The sequence below is a fragment of the Chelonia mydas genome, chromosome 5 (genome assembly GCF_015237465.2).
Source record: "Chelonia mydas isolate rCheMyd1 chromosome 5, rCheMyd1.pri.v2, whole genome shotgun sequence".
Classification (NCBI taxonomy): domain Eukaryota; kingdom Metazoa; phylum Chordata; order Testudines; family Cheloniidae; genus Chelonia; species Chelonia mydas.
In genome coordinates this window covers 123,807,212-123,834,097 of record NC_051245.2, presented here as the reverse complement: position 1 = coordinate 123,834,097, position 26,886 = coordinate 123,807,212, and the positions used below count along the sequence as shown (strand labels likewise).

The 26,886-nt window shown below is 41.2% G+C and overlaps 1 protein-coding gene across 1 annotated transcript in view; it reads right to left on the bottom strand.

Annotated features, from left to right (window-relative positions):
* The window catches only part of RNF38 (ring finger protein 38), a 191,195-nt gene that overhangs the window by 19,247 nt on the left and 145,062 nt on the right, over positions 1–26,886 (bottom strand). The window contains 9 exon segments of the mRNA XM_037902208.2: positions 1,409–1,493; positions 3,490–3,596; positions 7,149–7,310; positions 10,895–11,065; positions 20,350–20,517; positions 23,703–23,738; positions 23,741–23,850; positions 23,853–23,877; positions 23,879–23,918. Coding sequence (XP_037758136.1) covers positions 1,409–1,493; positions 3,490–3,596; positions 7,149–7,310; positions 10,895–11,065; positions 20,350–20,517; positions 23,703–23,738; positions 23,741–23,850; positions 23,853–23,877; positions 23,879–23,918 — 904 coding nt within the window.

The window sequence follows — 26,886 nt, the reverse complement described above, 5'->3', positions numbered from 1 at the left end:
ACAAACAGGGTAACTGAGGCACAGAGAAATTAGGTGAGTTGTTCACAAAGGCAGTATGTGGCAGAAGTGAAAGCTGAATCTGGATCTCCTGAGTCCAGCCTACTGTCTTAACCACAAGATCATCCAATCTCTTAACTGGCACGGCAACGGCTCCAGTGGAGCTCGCACATATCAAACTGGAAATACTGCACCACTGCCAGCACGCAGAACAGAGGTGATGGATGGATCAAGGGAAAGGAGAGGCAGGCAGTGGGAAGAGCTGGAAAGGAGAGGCAGATGAGGGGAAAACAACTTTTAACTGCCCTCTCACTTCTCCCCCTCAGCACAGCTGCCCTTTCAACTCTCACTTTCTGTTGGGGAAAAAAAAAAAAAGCAGCAAACAAAAGCCTTCACTAGAGTTGCAGCCTGACTGTTTCAATAAGTCGCCGAAAACTTAAAGTAGCTGTCTGGCCACCATCTGTTACTAATTAGGCAGCGAGGTTCCTGGGGAACAGAAAAAGGGAGAAGTGGGTTTCTAAGCTCAGGGAACTGGGGGAGAGCAGGGAGGAAAGGGAGGGAAGAGAAAGGAAAAGCTTAAGACATATCACTGTCCATCTGCTAGCTGGGAGGAACTATAACCCAAGTGCCAGGACTGAGATAGATGAATGCTTTTAAAAAGAACGAAGCTGTACTCTAACAACAATACGCTACTTCAAGTTGTACATTAGGTTATCAGTACACTTCCTGAACCAACAGGCCATCTAAGCGCACACCCTATGATGGTTTGCTGCTTTATTTTCAAATCAATATTTGTATTAGAGAATGCATCAACTGAAATGGTATTTGCATATTTATATACGCTTCCAGTTCACAACTTTTACATCTTATTTCCATATTTCAAAGGTTAGGATTTTTAACCTGTAACTTTCTCGGTATGTGTTTTTTCCATACTTGTTACTTATGACAGTACCCTTAATATTAAGGCAACAAAGTGCATGATGGAATTTTGTAAGCATTATGTTTCACATTTAGCTGAATTCATCTTATAATATTAGCATTAATGTGTAAAGCTAACATCGATTAGCAAGTCATGTAAAATGCACTACATGACATTTACTTCTGTAAAATATTTTAAAATCAATTAAAATGCAAGAAAAAAGTGAAATCTAGAATGAAAAGCTGAGCAATTAATGATTAGTAGTCTGGGAGAGTTCTGAAAAGAAATATTAACAAAATAAAAAAGTGTAACATCTTAGCTTTTAACATCCAATACAACAGGCATAAAATAGTGTTTCTAGATTCTATTTTCAGACATAACATTTATTAAAAAGCTCCCCCTCCCCCCCCAAAAAAAGATTGGTAGTCAATATAAATTCATCATTTAAGTTAACTACTGTTCCCCAAACATATTTGCACATCATAAACCAACCTCGTAGTTTTCCACCTCTCCATCTTCCACATCCAACTCAAAGCTGAAAGCTGGTCCAACTGCAGGTGGCACTGGAAGCATTGATCTGCAGGAAGATCAATCAGGGATAGGATTTACTATTCATAAAATTAAACTTTCAGCAAAGTTATGCCCAATGTTCTCCACCTGTAATCTTGTTCACTTATTAAAATGAATATGCTTCAGAAATTAAATGGAAATATTAAATTAATCATTAAATAAAGGATTAGAATTCAGGCAATTCAACAGTTAAGGTACTCACAGCAAAGTTAACTCCAAGACATGGCACATGAGACACACAGTAGAATATTTTCAATTGCTATTTATAAGGTTATGTCTCAGATACCTACGAGTCAATGTTCCCATAGAAACCTTACCTCCTAACTAGTATCATTGCATTGATAACTAAAATTCAGAACAGAACGTCTGGCTTCGATCTGTTCAGCTTTTAAAATAGATAAAAAGAAAAAAAAAGACCAAAGACAAGTAACCCCAAACTTGATGTGGCTCTGCAATGCAAAAAGCCTAAGTTCTCTAATACACAAATACATGTAAATAAGTGTGCAAGTTGGTTCATTTGCACATTTTGAGAGTAGATCCCACTGCACATTCACAAATACATGTGTATATTACAGGAATTTAGCCCAGGGAGAAGACAGAGGGGTTTCTGCATCTGGGAAATGAAATCAAGCTTGGGGTGTTCATTTTTCTGTTCTTAATATTTTCTTTTTTTAAATTAAAAACAAGCAATATATATGCCAAAAATTAAGAAAATTCATCATTATAGTTTAAAACTTACAGCAGAGAGTAGGGAAATTCACAAGTTAAGATTTCTAGAGCACTATAAATGTGGTCTCATTGGGCTCAGACAGACAACAGCAGTCTCTCGACTTTGCTAAGTCACCAGGGATGGGGAAGTCAGGAGGGCACAGCATCTGGGGAAGTTCTGACAAGAACATGTGATCTAAAGCTTCGCAATTTCATTGGATCATTTATTCAAATGCAATTTAGCAGAGTCTGGCACCGCAGAGTGCACATAGTGAAAGAAACTGGAGGTTTGGGAATCCAACAAAAGACTTGAAACTCGATGAGCTCTTTTTCAATGCTGTCTTTCAGACATAGGGAGGAATACAAATATTCATCTTCTCTTTCCAAACATTTTATGTTCAGCTCAAAAATAGACGCAGCATCCACAGAACAAACAAAGCACGTGGAATCTGACTTTTCGTCCACCTGATTCCAGCAGAAAGGAGCCCTACCCAGTTTTGTAGGCCCATCATAATCCCTGAATTTTGTTTCTTCCCCACCCTCTTAAAGAAATGGCTGATTGGATTCAGGACAGAAATTCAGCATCTACAACAGATTAGCAGTTCAGTCAATAAGAAAAAGTAACAGCATGTAATGTTCCATTGTTTTTCAATAAAACTGTTTCAAACTAAGTAAAGCAATTTATCCCTGAATAAAGACTGTTGGATTTGAATTGAGTATAAACACTTAAGTTTTTATCCCATTGTAAGGACATTTCAGAACGTAATCTGTACCCGCGTAACAAAAAATAAATACAAAAGCCTAGCATACAAGTATATTTTACATACTGTTACAGATGGACCAACTCTCAATACCCTTCCACAGGATCAGGAAGAGACCCATGAGTGACTCTGGGACTATGTCCCCGCCCAATTTCACGTTTCTACCATTTGCTTGTTGAAGTGCTAGCGCTGTTCGCAAGAGGATGCAAACACTTAAAAAAAATATAATAGCAAGTGTTTGACTCTGTTCATCCTTGAAAGTGGCTCAACTGTTTTTGCTTGTGGGCAAAGCCCAAATGTGGGAAATTTGGACATGAAAGGTAAACATGTAAGGAACTTAAAAACAACCGAAAAAAGCCCCTTACCATGGGAAGGCTGAGGCAAACTAAGGACAGGTGTTGCTATGTGCTATGCCTGAAAGGGAACAGTGTTGGGCTGAGGACAGGATAAGGCCTATGTTAAAGGGACCATTTAAAAATGAAAATACATTAAAAACGTTATTTAACAAGCTACAAAAAGCTGCACAAAACTTACAGCACATATGGTAACAGGCTGGGATGATAAGGGGGTGGTGGTATTGGCTGCTGGGATCGATATCTACTGCGCCCTGTGAGTCTTCGAGGCATAAAGGGTGGATAAGGCTGTGAGGAGGAAGAAAAGCTTCAGTATTTTCTTGCACAGTTTACTAGTATATTTAAATTAACTGAAATTTGGACTATTAGAACTGATTTTTAAAACGCATTACCAAATAAAATTAAAATGTTTATTCAAACACAAACAATTTTGTTAAGACAAGGATTCCTAATTATGCAGCTTCCACCATTCTGTGTGAAATGGCTGAGATATACAACGTACACAGGTAACCCATGCAAAATAGTCTTTAAAATCCTTCTTAGGCCTGGTCTAAAAACCGGGTTAGTACTAGAATAACTATTTTGGTTAGTCTCTAAGGTGCCACACGGACTCCTTGTTGTTTTTGCTGATACAGACTAACACAGCTACCCCTCTGAAACTTGGTTAGAGTTGTGATCTTACGACCTACTGATATGGTTACCCTGGCACAAGCCTTAGTGTGGACACAGTTATACTAGTATAGAGTTTCCTTACAGCTAGGGCCCTACCAAATTCATGGTCCATTTTGGTAAATTTCAGTCATAGCGTTTTAAAAATAGTCAACTTCACTGTTTCAGATGTTTACATCTGAAATTCAGTGTTGTAACTATGGGCTTCCCCACCCGAAAGGAGGGTGGGGTGGGGGTGGGAAGTTGCAGTGCTATTGTAGGGGGTTGTGGGATTCCCACCCCTTGTTCTGCGCTGCTGCTGGCAGGGGCACTGCCTTCATAGCTGGGCAGCCTGCCAGGTGCCAAGCTATAAGGCCAGTGCCACTGCCAGCAGCAGCGCAGAAGTGAGGGTCCAAGGTATGTGAAGGGTGGGTTACCAGTTGGGGGCTGACAGCTCAACCTGCAGCTTCACACCCGGGTCAGGGGCTAACAGCTGGATCTGTAGCCTCCTGTCTGGGTCAGGGGCTAACAGCTGGATCTGTAGCCTCCTGTCCGGGTCAGGGGCTGTCCCAACCAGAAGCCAAGGGGTTTCCTGCAGGCAGTGGACGTTCCCAGAGGTGGGTCTGACCCAGCTCCTGAAGCAGCCCCTGCAGGGGAAGAGGAAGTCCTGTCCCTCCCCAGCCTGGCCAGGACTAGCAGCTGGAGCCCTGTGCTTCCCCTCCAATAGTCAAATTTCACAGGGGAGATCAGATTCACAGTCGGTGGTGATGTGTTTTTCACAGCAGTGAATTTAGTAGGCCCCTACTTATAGTATAGTTTATTCCCAAATGGGAGTGAGAGTAGGCTAGTCCTCGGTATCATTGTACAAACATTTTTGACTCTGCCTATTAAAATGGGGGCATACATGGTAAAATTTTGCCACTTATTTTGAAGTGACATTTAAAGAGTATTGAATAATTTATTTATTGAAGGGAAAGATCACGGAAGGATTTTGATGGCACCTTGTCAGTCATCCTTCATGTTTGTGCCATCCATGCAAATGAACTACAGTTAGTAGAGGGCCCCTAAAAATACCTGATCTTCCTTTTTTAAATTGAGAAATTTAAAACAAGTGATATAAATATATATGCATACATAAAACCCAAAATTTATGACAATAAATTGACACACTGACACATAATAGCAATCTCTCATTCTTTCCCACAAATACTTCACCTTAAATACTTGACTTCTACTCCAAAACAATAAGCCTTAATTTTATTCCCTAGTACCAAGTACAAGTACCAACACTATCAAAATGGGTTGTGTGTCTTCATTTACTCTTATTTCTAAGTCAATGCATACCAGAAAATCAGAAATGGAGCCATTCACCATTGACTAATTACTTTTTAATACTTCATTTTCTTTTCTATTTCACATAAGTAGCATCAAACTTTAACTTTTCAATAGATCAGTATGAAAAATACTGGATAAATTTTAACATTTAGGAGTCATTTATCATTTCATAAAGCTTCAAAGGTTACTCTTCCCTGTCCCAAATAGTACAAATCAACAAATCTAAAGTCTCATGGAGAACTGATATTTCTATAATTTGCTAACCGAAAAACACTCATCCTGCTCCCATCCCTCCTCAACTTTTAAAAGCTGAACTTTGTACTTGAGAAAACCCTATTTCCCGCCAACACACATAAATGAAGTAGCATGGGCAACAGGGTGGAGTAAATTAAATCAAGGCAATATAGGTAAAAAAGATACTGAAAATGAAGGCCCTGATGCTGCAAACACTTACAAAAATATGTAACTTTAATGAATAGTCCTTTGACCTCAGTGAAACTACTTATGTGCTTAAAGATAAATATGTGCAGACATGGTTGCAGGATCTGGGGTTAAAATTGTGTTTTTATTAAAATGTTATTTCAAAACAAAACTGCTCAGTGCTAACAGTGAAAAATTATTTACACTTTCAATACATTAACAAAGTGATAGTGAACGTTTTATACACAAAGGCCAAACTTTCAAAATTAGTACAATTAGGCTACTAAGCCCATTTTAGGCACCCAAGAGCAAGGTTTTCAAAAGCATCTACGTGACTTAAGAACACAACTCCGATTGACTTCAGACTACAAACCCTGACAGAGGAGTATAACTTGGCCAAAACATTTCAGCTTTCTTAACTACTGGATGTTCAACGTATTGGAAGATGGGAGTGGTTGTGAATGTAGCATGGACTATTTGCTTACCAATTTAGTGTTTGACTTGGTCTCAGAATAAAGATATTAACGAGGCCATGGACTTGCCTTTTTCTGTATAGGTAAGCATTTTAAGCGTGAAATTTCTTAGCAGAAAAAAAATCTTTAAAGAATTTCAGATTTTACCTAACAACCAGAAAACTAAACAAACAAGCATAAGATGACTGACAGCAGCAATTCAAGAGGATAAAATGGGAAGTAATGAACTAGCAACATGATTTAACTTAAAAATGCTTTTTGTCCACCCTGTTGTGGAACATGTCCATACCCAACTCAACCAATTAGGGCATGTCTTCACTGCAGCTGGGAGTGTGCTTCCCAGCTTAGGCAGATAGACACATGCTAGTTCTACTTGAACTAATATGCTAAAAACAGCAGTGTAACCACGGCAGCATACCCAACAGCTCAGGTTAACCATCAGAGTACAAATCCATCTGGAGCACCTGGGTACATACTCAGGCAGTGAGTTCAAGCCGTTGCCCGGACTACCCCAACTGCACTGCTATTTTAAGCATGTTAGCATGTGTCTACCTACCCCAGGTGGGAAGCACACTCCCAACTGCAGTGCAGACATACCCTAAGTGTCATAAAAATTCATTACAAAACAAGTGCAGCATTTCAACACTATGGTTGTGTAGTAGAAGTAGCAGATTGTGCTGGAACAGAAAACCTTTTCTAAGCAACTGGCATGACAGGCTCTCTACAGGTAACGTTTATCAGAAACCATTAAATGATGTCACTAGTACATTACCTTTGACTTGTTTAGACATGGAGATTAAACAAATCTCATTATGCAGTGACAGCCTCTAACAAAATTCTACCCAGTAATCCGATTTTATTTTTAAATAAAATAGTTGTGATGTACAATAACAACCATGCCAGGGTATTGATGAATTGAGAAGCATAGCATGAGGAAGAGGGAAGTGCTGAAAGCAATACTTACTACTCCAAAGGACACCTCCTGGTGTAAAGGGTCGTGCGTTAAGAACTGGAGAGGGGCTGAGGGAGTCAATGTTGGTGGATGGGCTGAGGGAGGATAGGTAAAACCTCCTACTGGAAGGTGTTCTCCAAGCAGTTCTACTTCGTTCTCTATCCTTTGAAGTGGCTAAGAAGAAATAGTGTTTGCTGTATTTAGGATAGTTAATTTTTCCCCACAGATGAGACAAGGTTACAGCTTTGTGTTCCCTGGTTGCTGTCATCTTTTTACAGAATAAACAGAACTGATTGGATCCATGGCTTCTGTCCTCAACACTAGTGGAAAAACAACCATTTCTCTACCCCCCAAGGGGTTAAATAAGGATCCAGTACTGAGGTTCCCAAACTTTTCTTATGGTGTACCCCCTTTTCAGATCTACCATGTACCCCTACCCTTCTCATCACTGATACTTTGTGCGTTCTTCTTAACGCTACCTGTCTTTAGCCATCTGTCCATATTTCACTGTTATGTGCAGATATAGTGCAACGTATACAACTGAAAAAAACTAAAGTTCTGAGCTCAGTTAGATTGCACAGTTGCTGGGCAAATGTACGGTGACTGGAGGTGAGGACTTTGTACGTCAGCATCTCTGTATCTGTGTTCTCATAAGTACATCTTGAAGTAAATTAACTACCATATTTTATATAACAAATTCCCAGAGTTTTAAGCTTTGTCTGAGTAGCCTATTATGAAAATGCAAAAAATAAAATTAATAAAACCCACCATTACACAATTTATCCCGTGTACCCCCGTCTCCGAGATGTCTCACGTACCCGCAGTCTGGGAACCCCTGATCTAGTATATAGTAACATTTCCCAGCTAGTCACACTCAGAAGCCAGGACATTTTCAAACTGGCAATTAACCATGGAAGTTACTGTAATTCCCTAAGAATATGAGTAGCAGACTGCTCTCCTCATGCACTAGAATGAAACTAGCTGTGAAACGTCAAATGAAAGACTTTTAGTAAGAGGCTCCAAGTTCTTTTGTCCTTCTGGCCACAGTCCATAGCAATGGTTCTCAACCGCAGCACAATCAGCACACAGCTGCGGCCCATGTCACATCCTCAGGGTCATAGAAGTAGTATATATATTGCATGGATTCGGCACACAACACAGACAGCTGCATACGCAGCCCACAATGGTAAACAGGTTGAGAGCCCCTGGTCTATAGTAAAACATAACCCCTTGAAATCAGCAACCAGAGATGATCACGAAGATACATAGAAAATCACAAGGGTACACAGAAATACACAAACATTTCAGTCAATGCAAGTTCCTCAATAAAATATTCCACTGCAGTAAAGGACTTAGAGTGGATAGATGGTCAGGATGCGAGCTTAGGACTCAGAGGAGACCCATGCTCAGTTCTTTGCTCCAGAGACCCTGTGTGACCTGGGGGAAAGTCTCTGTCTCCATGTCCTTGGCTCCCTATCTATAAAATGGGAATAACTGCACTTCCCCCTACCTCATGGGAAGGCTGTGAAAATAAATACACTGAAGAGTGGGAGGCACTGTGGAGGCCAGGTAAGTATCTAAAATAAACAGATTTTAAGTAAAATCACTACTGGAATCCAGGAATACTTTAATAATGGTCCTCTGAATCAGTCGGCTACGTATTGGTGGGCAGTATCTTAACTGCCTACTCCTTTAGTATAAAGAAGGGCCTATTCCACAGATTATCTCGAAAATGGTGCCAGTTCTCTACTATTTCCTTATAGAATCCATTATCTACATATATCTAGGTGCCTTCAGCTTCTGCTATGTGCCTGAGCAAGTTAAAAATGTTTCCATTGTTTGAACGTGAAGAAAGAACCGTTATCCTCCCTCCACGCCTCCTCCACCAAACCCCATTCCCCCTGCCACTAAAACGCAGGATATGGACACACTGTACTGAGCTTCTGCCTTGTCTTGGTTGCTTTCATAGCCATGTCAATCTTGTATCGCTTTTACATAAGGCATTTTAAAAACACTCCCTTTACCTAGTGACAAAGAGATCACCTATTAAATAAGAGGCTTCCACTCCCCTCTTGCACTTGGGCACCAAAATCCTCCCTTGGGGTGCCCAGGTTAATAAACCCAATGAATGTATATAAGTTCTAGTCAGCAATCCTCACAATAGCGAGCTTTGTTTGTGACACCATTTCATTAGAAAGACGCTAATATTAGCCCTGCAACGATACTTTGCTGCATTTAACCTCAGAAGCCAGTCAATTATCTGCCTATAAAAGGGAAATCTGCTTCGGTGGGTCTCTCTTTGGCAGCAACAGCAAAGTAAAGGACCATAAGTGAAACAGTCAAGAGTAGGAGGCACCCCTTACTTTACCCATCCCCCCACAAACACTCTGGTAATAAATTCAACAGATTTTCAGTTCTGTTTTAAATTATTTCCGGGCAGAGAAGCAGCAGCATAAGTTCCAGCCCAAAAGACAATTTTAGGAGGAATTCATAAGTAGTGCATAGCAGCGGATGAGGCTAGATATGCTAATCTAAAGGGTTGCTATATTATATATTACTTCTATTATTAAGAAAGGTCACCCCAATGATCAGATCAATCTTGGTCTCAACATTTTTAAAATTCTTAATCCCCTACTGTCTCACTAACTGCCTCTTTATTTCCTGGTTGCAGGTAGATAGCTCCACCCACTTCACGAAACACAGCAGAGGAAACCACCCTTTGTGTGGAAACAAAGGGAATGGGAAATTCTGTCCCCTGTTCTGCTGAACAAAACTTTACACTGTAGGAACTTCTATGGCACTCATCATTGTAACCCTGTGGGCATGGCATAGGAGCTGTCAACCCCCACCATACTGGAGTCACCTGAGCTAAGTGTAACACCACACCTGACTCAGAGGTTCAGCCATAAGGGGCATGCATAGGCCTGAGCACTTAGTCATATTGAAACTGCTCTTTTGTATTTATGTATTAATAAAATATTGGCATCTTCTAAAGTGCCAGCCAAACAAACCTTTAGGAGGATATAGATGCCTGTCCACCATCTCCAAAGAGTTAATAAACGGGGATTATGAAGTCTCACTTTTTCTTAGGTGAAATATGTAAAATAAGGTCACCTAATTGCCACTTCTGTATGGACCCCTATCACAGAGCTGTTACCCGCTCCACTAAGCTTTCCCTGAATGGAAGGGCTCCATAACCGTATCCAAAAAATATCTAGGTTCTCTGGAATGCATTTTCAAGGACACAAGGCACTATGCTTTTCTCCTTTGTTCCGTCGAAATTCACAATTTAAAAAATCTGTCTAGGGTAACTGGATGGGGGCAAGGAGAGGAGAAAGGGAAAATTCCTCCTCACATTCTCCTATTTCTTTCTAGGAAGCAACCTGTGATTTTGTTCCGCCAAGACCACTGCTCGACTTACACTTTCTCTTCTGCACCCAGGAGAGAAAAAACAACTGCAGAAGCAGTAGGAAATCTATGAAAAAGGTGAACATTATTTTAGGCTTTCCTGACAGGAGTAAAGGAGGAACAAGAGAGTACGTGGCCTGGGAAATACTAATAAGACAAAGGTGATTGTAATTTCTTGTATCTGAGATTCTTATGGGCCATGGACTTTTGCTTGGGAAGCTCTCCCATTGAATCAAAAACCTGTAAGAGTTACTGCGTGTCAGGTGCACCCACTTTCCCCTACCATAAAGCCAGCTGAATGCTAACATCAAATATTCTAGGAAAGTTAATTAGTAAAATATGATACATACCGACCGTGACTGTTGTGTTTGGAAGGGAACGAACTGGCCTGGCGGTGGCAGGTGAGGAGGATGGTGTGGAGAGAGGTGAGGAGGATGCAAAAGAAATGGATCACTAGAAATAAGGGGTGGAAATGCTGCGTATGGCACTGGTAAGTGTTGGACTGAGCATGCCTGAAGCATCTGTAAAAGAAAAGAAGAGACCACATTTACAATTTTACAATTCTGCTTCTAACCTGAATATTCCTTTAATTTATAGTAGTTTCGTTGTTCACTAGAAGTGGCATTCAAAGGAAATGTACCACTTGCCTCAGAATGAATTGATTTTTTATATAACCCTAATGTGGTAAAAGAGGTACTTCCACTCAAGAACTGAGATTTATTTCAGAGCTTTGATATCACAGGCAAAACCTGAAAGTAGCTGCTATTCTCCATGCGTGTTGCCTCCTCAGAACCACATGCCTAACTACATGGTTACACAACAATTTTAAGGGACAGACAAGATGGGTGAAGTAATATCTTTTATTAGACCAACTTCTGTTGGTGAAAGAAAAACTTTTGAGCTTACTGAGAGCTTCTCATCAGGTCACTTGAAGAAGAGCTCTGTGTAAGCTCAAAAGCTTGTTTTTCTCACCAGCAGAAGTTGGTCCCATAGAAGGTATTACTTCACTCAAATATCCTGGGATCAACACAGCTATAACAGTTATGCAGCTACTTGTCTCAAGTTCTAGGTATAAATATTCCAACCCCAAGCATTGCTCAGTTCTTCTCTACCTCTAGAATCCTTACCTTCTGAATCATAGGAGAGGAAAATGTCATTGTGGCTCTGTGCAGGTAACAAACCCTAAGCTCTGTAAAAGGTAGCCCCTCTTCTCTCCTTTGAAATTGCCTGTCCAGGGCATGCTAGAGGACACTATGCTCTCAGGAGAAGGGCAGCAGGTTGAGGAAAGGAAAACATTTCATGGGAATTAAATTTGAAAAAGTTTAACCAGCTCTACAGTTCATCTTAAAATGGAAAAACAAATAGTCCAAAGTTTTCCTTTTCCCCTGAATTTTTCAGACCATTATCAGGAGGTGGGCTAAGGAGCACTGTCAACTGAAAAGCGATCAAAGCACTGCCCCCTCCCAAAACAAGCATCTGGTCTGGACACAGGATTGAGAGAATCCCCATTTGTGAAGGCATGGAATGAATTTCAGAGAGGAATCCCATAAGGTTTCTGTTAAGGGCATATTGTGGATACTTGCCACTGAAGCAGCCACACTCCCTAGTGAATGAGCCCTGGGAAATCAGGTACAAGATGTAGGCCAGCTTCTAACAGGAGCACATGCACAGTCTTACGCATTTAAGACAGCCCTTCAGTTGAGATGGCCTGATCTTTAGCTTTCCAGAGGCCACGGACTGCTAGGCTTCCTAAGGAGGGACAGAAATTTTGATATCCACAGGAAGTGACTTCACTTCCCTCAGTATGGCTATGGGGCTTTGGAAAAATACGGGCCTTGAGACAGACATGAAGATTACACAGGGTAGGACAACCATCAGAATTCAGCTCCAAGACTCTCCTGGTTGAGCAGACAGTCCTAAGACAAGGGCAAAAGGGGTAGAGAGAGCAAGGTCCTATGGACTCAGAAAGACTCTTGGTAGTTTTAGTGGAAACCACATTCAAGTCACAGGAATCAGAAGGCTTCCAGATGGGAAGCGTCATGACTGTAAAATCCTTTAACTTGTTACGCCAGGGAATGGAAAAAGCCACCCCTTTTTAGAAACACTGCTTGCAGAAATATCCATAACTAAAGTCATAACTGACAGGTTTCAGAGTAGCAGCCGTGTTAGTCTGTATCCGCAAAAAGAAAAGGAGTACTTGTGGCACCTTAGAGACTAAAATTTATTTGAGCATAAGCTTTCGTGAGCTACAGCTCACTTCATCAGATGCATCCGATGAAGTGAGCTGTAGCTCACGAAAGCTTATGCTCACGAAAGCTTATGCTCAAATAAATTTGGTAGTCTCTAAGGTGCCACAAGTACACCTGTTCTTAAGTCATAACTGTTGCCAAGACATCAAAGAAGAGGAAGTCTCAACACCAATTGCACTTAGAAGCATAACACTTCCTAGTGAAAGGGGTCCTGGACTCTTCACACTCCAACAGAAGAAAGTAACCTTGACCTAGAAACCCGTCATGTTGTCAAGTGAAGCAGTTTGAGCGCTGGGTACAAAATCCAGTCTTTCTGCTGGAAGAAGCGTTGTCCCAGAGGAAAGATGATCGGTGGTTAGGGACCAGGGCAACAGTCTGGGACTCAGAAAGTACAGGAAGCAGACTTCCTGCATGACCTTGGGCATGTCACTTAGCTTCTGTGTGGCTCAGTTCCCCATCTGCACAATGGGGATGATCGTACTACCCTACTTCACAGAGGTACTGTGAGGGATAAATACATTCAAGATTTGAGGTGCTCTGCTGTTATGTTAATGGGGGCCATCGTCAGAAAGAAAAAAACTGCAATAAAATCAAACTAGGAAGTTTTTAAAACTACCAAAAAAACCCTTCTACTTTTACATACAATTTTTACAACATTTTATGAATGCTCTAGATGGCAGAGAGAGGAACTGAGGGACAGCTTGAAAGGGATGCAGTATTCATACCCTGCACAATAGAATACAAGGCTAAGGAACACATATACACCCTGAACTGCCAGCGGCTTTTTAAAAAGGTGCCATGGCGAGGCACACAACTCCTGCAGTATGGCTCTGTGCAGGCAAGATCATGAAGGAGAACCTAAGAATGGGGAAAAGCAGGTTTTCAGTACAGCAGTGAATAAGTGCTGTGCAACTGACAGTTCTGCCTCAATACAAATATGTGCAAAACAAACAGCACTTTGTTTACTGATTAGAGGGGACTGCTAGAAGGTGCCATGAATCAGTCCCCAATGGCTCAGTTAACATTGCCGCCAACACACTTTCCACCTCTGCAGGCCCAGGAGTCATGTCAACACCCAATACACTGTATATATTGACAATACTGACTCTGCAGGTGGTAAAGAGATGCGCTTATGAGCAAATGCCAGTACTGGAGGTGTAATCAACCTCATTCTATTACTACTACTAAATTATTTGTATTCCCATAGTGCCTCAGAAGCCCTCGTCAATGACCAGGACCCCTTTATGCTAGGTGCTGTACAAACACAAAAGAGACAAGTCCCTGCCCCAAGGAGCTTACAATCTATGTATAAGACAAGAAACAGATGGCTAGGGACAGGGGAGTACAAGTGAACATGAGACAATAGTGGTCAGCATGATGGGAAGCGGTCTTTGTACTCTAGCAGCCTAACCTTTGTCAAGTTTTGTGTAGGCTATCCTGAGGTCATGACCCACCAAAAATCAATGTTTACTAGAGCCGATATACTCCAGAAGATTAGTTTGAGCTTAATTTTTGGTTTCCCCTGATATGTACTATTAAATGTCCTTGACTATTCACCATCATCTACTGCAATGCAATTTACGTGGCAGCCCAAAGCCTTATATTGTGGTAAGAGGTTATTATTCTGCAAATGAAATTTTATTGTATACCATAAATTGAGGATTGGTTCTCTGAATTAACCAAAGATTAATTTATATACTACAACATTAAGTACTATGGTACAACAGTTTGGTGGAGATTCTTGAAGCATATTAAAACAGACTTCAGTGACGACATTTAAATAAATATTAGATACCTACTGCAAGCTTTTTTGCAAGTTACAGCCTTGATGCAGGAATTACTGGGTAAAGTTCTATGGCCTAGTCTAACATCCTGTGTAACAAATCATCATAATGGTCCCTTCTGGCCTTAAAACCTATGAATATTGATCTTATCCACACACAACCACTATTATTCACTATTGAGAACAATATCTTGATAGCTTACCTCACAATACACTGAGAAAACATGTCGCTTCAGACTATTTTACTTCATTTTGTATTTTTATTATATTTACATATTAAAGCTGGAGTGTGTAGTGACCATTACAGGTAAAGATGCTTGGCCATTTCCATTCTAATAGGCCTTTTCCAGTTGCTTATATCTAGGGCCAATGTTTTCCGGCAATGAGGAAATAGTAATTCCGGATTTTTAAAGCTGTTTATTTCAGAAATTTCAGATATGCATTATATTAATACAAAAATATTGTATTGTTGTGGAACACTGAGGGCTAGAGCCAGCTCCACAGGGGAGGTGGGGGACAGACATGGGGCACTGAGGGCTAAAGCCAGTTGTGTACTGGGAGGAGGAGGCAGGAGTCAGCGCTGTGCAGGAGAGGTGAGCAGGGGAGAGGCACTGTGGGTGCTGAGGAGAGCAGGTGCGAGTGTTCTTTCCTCTGCAGCATGGCCAGGGAGCCCTGCATTCCGCTGCTGTGCCCTGCCCACCCAGGGGAAGCTCCGTGGCAGTTTTGCTAAGCCCAGGCCTGTCTGAGGAGGGGAGAAGTTGGCAGTGAGTCTCAGCAGCAGCCAGCCCCCAGCCTCTGCCCTGCACTCTGAGGAGTCAGGTGTCTCAGGGACCGGCAGCAGGGTTGCCAGATTTCTACTGCATTAATAGCCCAAAATCACTTTAAAAACTAGCCCCAAAGCATCCCAATCTATTTACTGAAACAAAGTTGGGGGTGGGGGTGGGAGGAGTGCTGTGTGTGTACTTGGAGGGGTACTGTTGGGGGGGGTCTGGAGGGGGTACCTGTGGCCTCACACTCAAGGTGGGGGACAGCGTTCTGCTCCTTGTCACAGTGGCAGGGCAACTGGCGCAGGCCCGGGATGTAGTGCCAGCCCATCAGTCAGCGCTTCCCTGCAGGGCTCTCCCGCCTCCCCAGGTTAGGGAGCCGGGGCCTGGCCCTGTCACTCCTGCTGGGCAGAAATTCGGGAGGGGAGAAGAGGGCTGACCCTGCATGCCCCACCCATGCACCACCTCTGCCCTGAGGATGGGTGTCTCTGGGCAGAAATATAGGCACGGGTGTGCGTGTAACCCTGCATGCCCAGCCCACCCTCTGATCTGACCCCCTGTATAATACAGGGCAGAACTTCCCTGAATTACTTCCTATTTGAATTACAGCCCATCCTTTAGAAAAACATCCAATCTTGATTTAAAAATTGCCAGTGATGGAGAATCAACTACGACCCTTGGTAAATTGTTCTGATGGTTAATTACTCTCACCGTTAGAGATGAGAAAGCTACTCACCTTGTGCAGTAACGGAGGTTATTTGAGATAGAAGCCGAGGCAGAAGTGGGAGCATGCATGGGGGACAGACCGACATGTGGAGAAGGTAAGGGTACCACGTTTGTCGCGTCCATGTGGGGGCTATTAGGATCATTCTGGATCCATCTTGTTTTATCTTGTGGAGTACACGGGCTAGGAGGGAGGTGGGCAGGAAGGCATACAGGAAGGGGGCTCTCCACTTGACGAGGAAGGTGTCACCCAGAGTGTGTCAACCGAGTCCTGCTCTGGAGCAAACTGGGGGCATTTGGAGTTTTGTGCAGTTGCAAAGAAGTCTATCATCGGGAACCCCCTCATCTTGAAAATATCTCTGATGACCTGTGCGTTCAGCTCCCATTTGTGATCTTGATAAAAGGTCCTCTGCCGTGTTGTTCTGGCAGCTATAACATGGACATTGTGTTTGATGCACCATTGCCAAAGACACATGGCTTCCACATATAGGGAGTGTGACTGAGCTCCCCCTTGCCTGTTTATGTAGAACATACCGGCTACATTGTCCGTCAGGATCGGTACCGTTTTGTTCTGGATTAGTGGTAGAAAATGAGAACAGGCATTTTGAACCGTCTTGTGGTTCAGCAGGTTGATATGAAGCTGGGGACTCCGCTGGAGACCAGGGGGCCTGTACAGAATGTGTCTGTAGATGTGCCCCCACAGCCTAGGAGGGATGCGTCCATGGTGATGGTGAGCACTGGTGGATTCTGCAGAAACGGCACACCCCTGCAGATGTTGTCTGGATTGGTCCACCATTGCAGGGAGTCCTTGATTGCACTGGGCATGGTGAGGAATTTGTTTATGCTGCGCCTGTGGGGAGCATAATTTGTCCGTAACCAGGCTTGAAGGCACTGCATGTGTAGCCTTGCATGTTGGACGACAGAGGTTGTGGTGGCCATGTGGCCTAGGAGTTGCAGGCAAGTTCTGGCAGACACCTGCAGCTGTTCTGCGCTGTTGAGATTAAGGTGGTAGAGTCAGAAAGCGTTTTGTTGGAAGGGAGGCAGTTGCTTTGAGGGAGTTGGGGTTCGCTCCAATGAATTCCAGGCATTGGACAGCTGTTCGAGTGGACTTTTGTAAGTTTATTTGAAGACCTAAGGAGGTGAAGAGTTTTATCATACGTTGGGTGGTATCTATGGCTGTCTGCAGTGTTGGTGCTTTCACAGGCAGTCATCCAAGTACGGGAATATCCCCCTCTGCGTAGGTAGGCCACTAGTATGGCGAGTACCAGTACCAGGTTGGCCACTCCGTTCTAGGTCATTGATAAAAATATTAAATAGCATAGGGCAATGAACCGATCCCTGCAGGACCTCACTAGAAACACCACATGCTCTCTATGAGGATTCCCTCTTTGCATTGCATTTTGAGATCTTTCAGTTAGCACACATTAAATAGATTAAAAACTGGCTATGTTAATTTTGCATCATTTTCTTTTTTTTAATCAAAATGCCACGTGGTACCAAGTTAAATGCCTTGCAGAAGCTGTCAAACTTTCATTTTACAGACTGAAAATTTTCCAGATCTCATCTTTGCCCAAAGCTGATTTTTAAAAAAAATGTATGCGAACACAGTTCTGTCATTTCTTACATGAAGGCAATGAAAAGCCAACTTAACATTTAAAAAAACCAACAACTTTTTTGGGAACAGTTCTAATATCTACAGGTGGAGCTAAAAAGCTGAAATTTGAGACAGACAACACATTGTGATTGTAAGGTGAAAAATCTGTTTTGATTGGTCACAGATATAAGCACTGAGCGAGAGCAGTCTTGTGGAAATAATATCATGCTGTCATGTTATTAAAAATTACTGTAATGTATGAGCACAAGAGGGCAGGGCTGAATATGGGCAGACAACTATTTCCTCACATTCATGTTTCCCTGCGAATGTTACATTCTTTCAATATAGTGATTTCACTGAACTGAATACACATGATGAAACTGATGTGTTATCCCCTTGCATGAGCAGATTAAACTATAGTTTATGACTGTTTTGTGGGCAAATTTGTTATGTTTTGAATATAAAATAGTATTGTAACAAAATGTCATGGATAAGGCAACAATCAGTTTAAGTGAAGATGGTTCCAAACCCATATAACTATCTTCCACCCAATGTGTGCACTGGGACCATAGAGATGCTTCTCCAATCAGATTACACCACTCTGAGCATTTTTCAATTAAAGATTTTCTTCTCTGTGCTCTCCCAGGTCAGATTTTGAAACATTCTGGATGGTTCCTTGAAAATTAATTCCTCTGCAGTTTTAATTGTAGTAGCTGCTTTCCAACTGCACTTCTCCCTCTTTGTCCTCTGCTGTTTCATGGGTTTTACGAGACTGCATAAAACCCAGAGATGCTTCAATGGGAAGGCAGATAGGTGTGTGCGCCTCCAATCAGTTGCTCCTTAGCAGCTCTTAAAACTGTGACTTAATTTATATAGACAGGAGAGTTCTCCTCTCTGCTTCTCTGGCACTCTGACCATGTAACAGATTACCTCAATTTTGACAGCTCCCACTCCCTGCATAGGATTGAGGTGCCGCAGCAAAGAAACAACTATGAAGACGAAGTGCTACCAACAGGCATCTGAAAACTACAGAAAGCCAGAAAGCTGTAGAAGATATCCAATGGGGAGTGAATGGGATCTGGATAAAGTGAATGAAAACTGCTGTCCCTGGTCCATCAACTTAGATGCATCAGCAGCTTCTGAAATAGATTGCTCTGGCAGCGTAAAGGGTCTTGAAATAGCTGTGAATGTAATTTACAATGTAGAGTGTCTTTAGTGTAAATGAGAATCAAACCCATAATTTTTTACAAATTATATGAGCAATTTTCACTGCTCAAACAGCCCCTGAAGCACACAGGAGCTGGAAAGGGAATGAATATTCTGTTTGAAAAGGAAGAAAAAAAAAGTTATACTGGTGTGAATTGGGGCTGTCAACGTCATATGTTAAAAAATGTTGCAAAATGGACTGATATGCTTCTGTATATATGCTTCTGCATATACACTTCATAAAAATATTACATATACAAAGGTTTATTTATGCATTGTTAAAGTTGAGAATCAACGCTGAGTCAGGAAAGCGCTTTACTCAGGAAATAAGGTCTTAACACCAATGTTAGTTCACACCCATAAACCACGACGTTAAGTCACCCCATTTTCATAACTTCTAGAATTGCGAAACAAAAGCAAAGTTAACTGTGTAGAAAAAAAATGAATCAGTACAGAAGTGGGGGCTAGAGAAGCGCTCAGTAGTGTGACTGGTACAGAAGAATTGGTACTGAGAGAAATGCAGCCCTTATAATGCAGCCCTGCACACACAAAGGTGTCTTTCCAGTCTATATGTCCCAAATGATTACTGGGGTGTAGACACAACGTATGGTTACTTTCCATTATCATCTTATTTAAAACACACATGAAAAGGCAGTTTTCTGGATTGTGAGAGCTCCTCAGGGCGGCATCTACTTAATTTGTTACTTGTACAGTACTGAGCGCACTGTCAGCACTTACATAATGATATTTCTCTCTCTGACAGCAAGATGGTATGCATGTAACGTAGCTGGATGGTATTATCCCCATCTGGTATCTGGATGAACTCTTCGTACTATTTCAGGTCTGAGACAGGAAAGAGTTATCCCGGCAAGTCAGTTATTCTGCTCCCAGCAATGTGGGAGATACAGGGTTATTAGATAAACAAGGATGTTTTGACAGTTTCTTTGTTAATGTGTTTCCAAATAATTGAGATCTCTTTTGGCCTGTCTTAGTCTTTTTTTTTTAAATCTTGCTAATATTTACACAAATGATTGATTTTAGAGATGTAGCTGGAAGGGCTGATTTTGTATATGCGCGCACACCCTCTGAGGGGAGGGGGCCTCTTACACCCTGTCAATTATTTTAGTGGGCTTCCTACTATTCAATTAACTTTAAAAACCCTTTCCTCCAAATTTCTGAACTTGTTTTGTGAAGCTATGGATGAGTGTCCAGAGACTGGAGCCTAAGCTAGTTCTGACTTTAGTTAAAACATGTTAATATAAGAATACTACACCACTATGAAAAAAAGTACATAAGCATAAAACACGCAACCTTACATCAAGCTAAAAGGTCTGCTTATACACCCACACTTTGCCCCAGTGACGAGTGGATTTCTCTGATGCAAACTGAAAAACCACATTAGCTGTGAAGCTCCAGGCTGCCCACCCCACACACTGATGAAACCCACACAAGATGAAAGCTTGGGTCATTAGATAAACCTACTTACTGGAGGAGGCACACTGCAGACGGGAAGGTGCTGTCCACTGAAAACCACAGAACATCCTGGGACCTGCTGTGTGTTACAAGCTGGTATGTGCTGGCCTGTGCAGAGCGGAATCCCATGTGGTGCCACCGTTGTTACTGTGTAGGAGACAGGGACTGTGCCCTGGTGGATCTGCATTGAAACAAACAATTTTCAGTAATTTTGTTACTTTACACAATTCAGAGGGTCTGAACAGTTATGGTTTGCCATTTAAAAATGCAAACTTTCACCTAAATACCAGAAAAATCACATTTTACACTTAGGGTATAAAAGAAAGTTACAAACCTGTAATTCCTGTTCTTAAAAAATATCCTCCTCAACAGATTACTGAGCTTACATCACTGCTTCCTGAACAATGCCAGGGAGGTGACTCTCAACTCAAAACATTAAATCCTCCAAGACACAAACAGTATATCTCAGGTTCTGTAGGGCCCCTTCATGTGTTCAGATTAGTTCCTTTCAAAAAGGAGGCAGAAACTCCCACATAAAACCGAATTAAAATCAGAAGAAAAAATGTACAAGTAGCTAAACAATCTTCCAAACTCTGATGGGAAGAGTGGCTAAATGATTTTCCACAGAGATATTGAAGAAAAAAAATGCAGATAATTTTTTTTCTCCCAAGATAACCATCTCTGCATATTCCCACTCTAAGGTGAAAGCTCAAGCGATGTCTAAAATAACGTAACAGAACAGTGGATAAAACCAAAGGCTAATTTAAAAGCTGGAAAGGGAAAGGTTACATACCTGTAATTGTGGTGCTTGAGGTAACTGCCAATAAGGACCCACACTCCTGGTCTGAAAATGCCCAGGGCTGGGAATTAGCAACATCTACTAGAACTCAACATTCAAACCCGAGGGTCTAAAAGACAGAGGGCCCCAACCACTGCTTGGTTTCTTCCACTATATCAGAAATCTCCAGTAAAGACTCCAAAGAATTAGAGACAAGGAGTGTGGACCATAAAAGGCAATTATCTTGAAAAACCTTCTTCTTCCTTCATGAATTGCTTGTCTGGATCCCGCTCTTGGGGAATTAACAAGCAGGAACAAACCAGTACACAGGTGGAAATAAATATAAATTAGGGCTGTCAAATTATTTAAAAAATAAATCGCGATTAATTGCAAGATTAAAAAAATAATCACAATTAATCCCAGTTTTAATCACAATGTTAAACAATAACAGAATACCATTAAATATTTTTAGATGTTTTCTACATTTCCAAATATATTGATTTCAATCACAACACAGAATACAAGTACAGTGCTCACTTTATATTATTTTTTTATTACAAATATTTGCACTGTAAAAAAGAAATAAGAAATAGTATTTTTCAGTTCATCTCATACAAGTACAGTAGTGAAATCTCTATCAAGATAGTGCAACTTACAAATGTAGAATTTTTTTTTTTAACATAACTGAACTCAACAACAAATCACTGTAAAACTTCAGAGCCTACAAGTCCACTCAGTCCTATTTCTTGTTCAGCTAATCACTAAGACAAACAAGTCTGTTTACATTTACGGAAAATAGTGCTGCCTACTTCTTATTTACATCACCTGAAAGTGAGAACAGGCTTTCACACGGCACTCTTGTAGCCAGCGTTGCAAGGTATTTACATGCCAGATATGCTAAACATTTGTATGCCCTTTCATGCTTCATTAGCATAACTGAAAATCAATACATTTGAAAATGTAGAAAAACATCCAAAAATATTTATAATAAATTTAAATGGGTATACTATTATTGTTTAACAGTGCAATTAAAGCTGCAATTAATCACAATTTTTTTTTAATCAAGTTAATTTGTTTTGAGTTAACCGCTTGAGTTAACTGTAATTAATTGATAGCCCTAATATAAATTAAAGACAACAGCTCTCCTGATCTGCTACAGAACCAAACGAGTATCACTACACAGATGACTGAACAGAACTCCAACCTTCGGTCTTGCATACCTTTATGAGAGAAACATTGTGGGGAGATAGTCTAAGTGGCCTTTGACTTAGCTCTGGACTTTTTGTAGCAGGGTTAGCAGAGGTTTCTAGGCAATGCCTGCTAGGCACTGACGGCAGTGCCAGATGTGAGTCAGGAGAGGACTACTTCTCTCATGGAGCAGACCAACCCTGGCATCCAGGAGAAAGTGATCCCTTCCCGGAAGTAGTCAGTGTCAAGGACCAGCATGAAAGACCCACAAGTAACCATTGCGACTAGACCTTGGCAACATTGGCACACCGGTCAAAGAGATGCACAGAGGGCACAGAAGCAGTGCTGTTGGACCTGTTTTCCCCCAGACATGTCCTGATGTAATCTCATCATCCCGAGTGGGAGGACAAATTTGCTGTTCATTTTGAGGTGTTCCAGCAAATTGATCACTTTTCAGACATAAGGGAAAATTCTAAGAAGGCCAGAAGGACTGTTAGCTTAAACTTGTACACTCAAAGTTCACAGGTGCACTATGCAGATGTCTGCTTATTTGAGGAGAACTTTGCACAGCGATCCATTATCTGCACTGACCACATTAGTTTACAGGCAAGGTTTTAAAGTGTTAATTTTAACGTAAAGCTCTAAACAGTTTACGACCTGGCTACCTGACAGGCCAACTGCCTCCCCACGTGATGCTATGTAGTTGCAGTCAACAAATGCACTTGGGCTATAGGCCCTTTGATGTGAAGAGGGTGGGGCTATGCGAGTGGGACATTTTCTCCAAAGGGTCCCTTGATTCTGGAAACTGCTCTACCTCTTGGTCTCACAATACAAAACTTAACTTTTGGGATATGCTGCAAGATTAACTTCTTTCTGGGGCATTTGGGGAGGGAGTGGGCTAGGAGGTTAGAGTAACAGATTTGGGGCTGAAAACAGGAACCTATCAGATCCTATCCACATGAAGGCATGTGAATTCTATTTTAATATTGTCTACTTTAATCTTGTAAAGCACCCAGAGCTAAAGATATGCATTTTATTTCAGTGTTATGAATGACTACTTCATAACTACCACATCCCCTCTCAAACTAAATTCACTTCAGAAGCAGAAAAATTATGTTTCAAAATGTGATCTGAAGGCCTTTGCCGATGGCTGCCTTGGCCAAATCGGTAACTTTCACTCTGTTAGGCTTATTTGATTTTTTTTATAAGCAATATTTTATGGTATTTTCACTGCTGTATATGTTACTAGGGCACCATTATGACTCTTGAAAGAAACTGCCACAACAAACGGCAAGCAGTAGTTACCCACAATGTTCTATCTTCAATGCCAACTACTTGGATTTTTTTGAAAGTCTTAGAGAAATCAGCGTCCTTAGTGAGTTCACCCAACATTCTCACACCTGTTCATGAATGTCAACCATCACTGCATTCTGGCTGTGGCGGAATGAGCGGCTGGGTGCAACATACGGGGGGATACATTCGGTGGGTGGAAGGCTCGGGGCTCTTCTATTGCTTGTTGCTGTCCGTAGGGGAGATGGTGATAGTTTCGTCTTGACTAATGGAATTATGTCGAGAACAGGCGATCCCTTCTCGCTCTCTGGCGTCTAACAGGAGGACTGGGAACATATTAAACGGGAAGACATGTCACAAACTGCCACAGGCCTCTTTCTTAAACAATGTCATACATAATCCAATACTGAAGACAAGTCTATACTAGACAGTTCCGTCAAGATTGTTTATGTCGGCTAGAGATGTGATTTCTATTTTTTTAAACCGACAGTAGTATACTGATAAAAGCTTAGTACAGATGCAATTATTTCAGGATACTGTGACTATACCAATATATGTCAATCAGGAGAACCAGCACAAGCTAAATTAACATAAGCACTTTTATACAGATATTGTATACACAAGATACATTAAAAGAACATGAAGGTTGCCAAGTCAAGCAGTCAACAGTTAGAAAATGCCAGGATTATGGTTGCTTGTGCAATATTGTATGTATGCATGAGGATACAGTCTACTAGGATATGATCACATACCTTTTTTCCTCCCTACAGTAGCCCTGACTCATTCAGCGCCCAGAATGGATGGTGCTCACTAAATGAGCAGCTATTCAATATTTTGTTTTCTCCTCATTATTCAGTGTGTGGCCCCAGGCCTTATTTACCTGCACACTATTCAAACCTACTCTAAAGATAGAATTATTAATTTCTTCATGAGCTTTTCTATGGCACTTACTGTAGTAGCTGATTGCTTCACAAACTTTCATTTATTTTCACACCACACTTGTGGAGCTAAGGTGGTAGTATTATCCGGATTTTACAGATGTGGAACTGTGACAGAGATTAATATAAAAAGTATCCACTCATTTTGGATGCCCAATTTGAGACACCTAAGACCTGATTAAGAAGCATAACATAGCTCTTTTGGTGATCCAAGTACACTCCTATTGACTTCATTTGCAACCAAGTGCGCTCAGGCCTTCTGCTAATCAGGTGCCAGGGTCTGAAGTCAGTACCCAGAAACCGAGCAATTAATGACTACTTGTAAGAAGTTTAGTTTAAGTGACTTGCCTGGTCACTGCAGCATGCTCATTGCAGATGAAATCTTTGGGAAATAGCTATGCTCTAGCAGTCTCTACAGAGCATATGCAAACTTGCAATTTTTCCAAGTCATATATAATTTGGGCAGATTTTCACAAGAACTGGAAAAGGCACATTTGACATAGGCCACCCTCTGGCAATTTCAAGTCTCTGCTGCAAAGCATGGGGTACTTTTTCTCAAGAAAAAGACACCAGGATGTTTTAACATGGGCAAAATAGCGTTTTTTTACTCTCACATTATCAAAAAACAGCTGAAACTGTTTTGGTTTGAAATCCCCCCCCCCCCCCCCCCCCCCCCCCCCCCAATCACCCTGAGACAAAAACACCAGGATGGAAAATTTCAGCTCAAATTATTAAAGTTTGGCAAAGTTCTAAGCAACTGAAAACAGTGTCTTATAATGGGAACTGTCCAGGCAAACCTTAACAACAAGTGTTGTTACCAACCCTGCTTATAATTTACTTGTGTTATGGTATCAGAGAGCTTTGCTGATTTAAGTCTTATAAGCAGATAAATTTTTCCCTTGTATTCTTCCATTTTAGGAATCTATTATAGTGTTTGTTAATTTCTGCATAACTAATAATAAAGTTATGCTGACATAGCTATTATTGGTGTCATCTGGAAAGATTTACCCCCAGTGCTTTCCATAGTCACACAAGACAATCAAATAAAGCTGCACAGATACAAATCTAGCTTTAAGGTTGTGTACATTCAGTACTATGTCACAGTCAGTTACAATATAAATCAATTTGCCCAAGGTATTCAAGTATGCTTTATGTTAGTGACTGCTTTTAAATGTCTAAAAATTGCATTACTACTAAAATCCACTTGTTCGCAGTTGTACATCATTACAGATAAGATAGACCTATATAATTTTGTAACTTTACTGCAGACATTTTATTTAATAATGCAGGCAGCAAGATTTCAGTTTTAGTGAATTCAGATTTAAACGTCCTTTATATGCACCTTTAAACTTCATATATAAATCTGACTGTTTACAGTCGCACATATCCAATCTTCAGCTAACATCAGTGCAAAGCTGTAACATCATATGAAGGAAGGACTTGGGTTTGGAAAAGTTCCTGGAGTGGTTAAAGTCACTGATGGCAGTTTCAACATTTATCTTTATTTATCTGCCATTTATCTTTAGACACAGTAGCATTTTTAGCTTCAGTTCTGCCTTTACCTGTCCACAAGTAGTGCCAATGGTCAAGTTTTACTTCTGTTAATTACCCAGAAGGAAACAAAGCATAACAAAAACTGTCAACACTTTTCTATATACTGATTTATGGGCAGCACAGAACGTAGTACTCTGGAAAAAACAGAACTTGATGCATACAGACTTCTCCTAGATGATCAGATACATGTCAGATTGCAAAGAAATGTCCTTTTCCTTAGGTGAAACTCTGAGATAACCTCCAGATGTGTAGCTCTAGCAGATGACTAACTTGGAATTACTGGGAATGCCTCATGCAAAGTAGTCACAACTTGCACTAGTGCTCACAGGCCTCAACCAGTTTGGGGCCCATTGTGCTGGGTAACAGACAAAAATAGTAAACGACAGTCTGTCTCTAAAAACTTAAAAGACAAGGCATAACTTGTGGACCAAACAAACGAAACAAGGTTGAGGAAACGGAGCAAAAAATAAATATAACCAGATGCATGCAGGTCTTAGCCAGTAACAACAATCACAGCTGTCTGTAACTAGAGATTCCTGTTCTCTGTATTTAGCTGTTCACATAAGTACTTTTTTCCCCCAGTAACTTTTTAAATGTTCTCAATCAGGGAATAGAGTACCAGAGCTACTGCCATGGAGCAGATGCGGAGGAACATGAGGGTACAAGACTGAGAAGGCAGAGGGAAGGTGGTGTGTTACATATCAGGGGAGGCAGGAAGAATGGGGATGGAAGCTGGAGTATGGCAAGGAAAGGACGGATGGGGAAAACACGGCAGCTCCATCTTCCCAAATAGTGGAGAGCA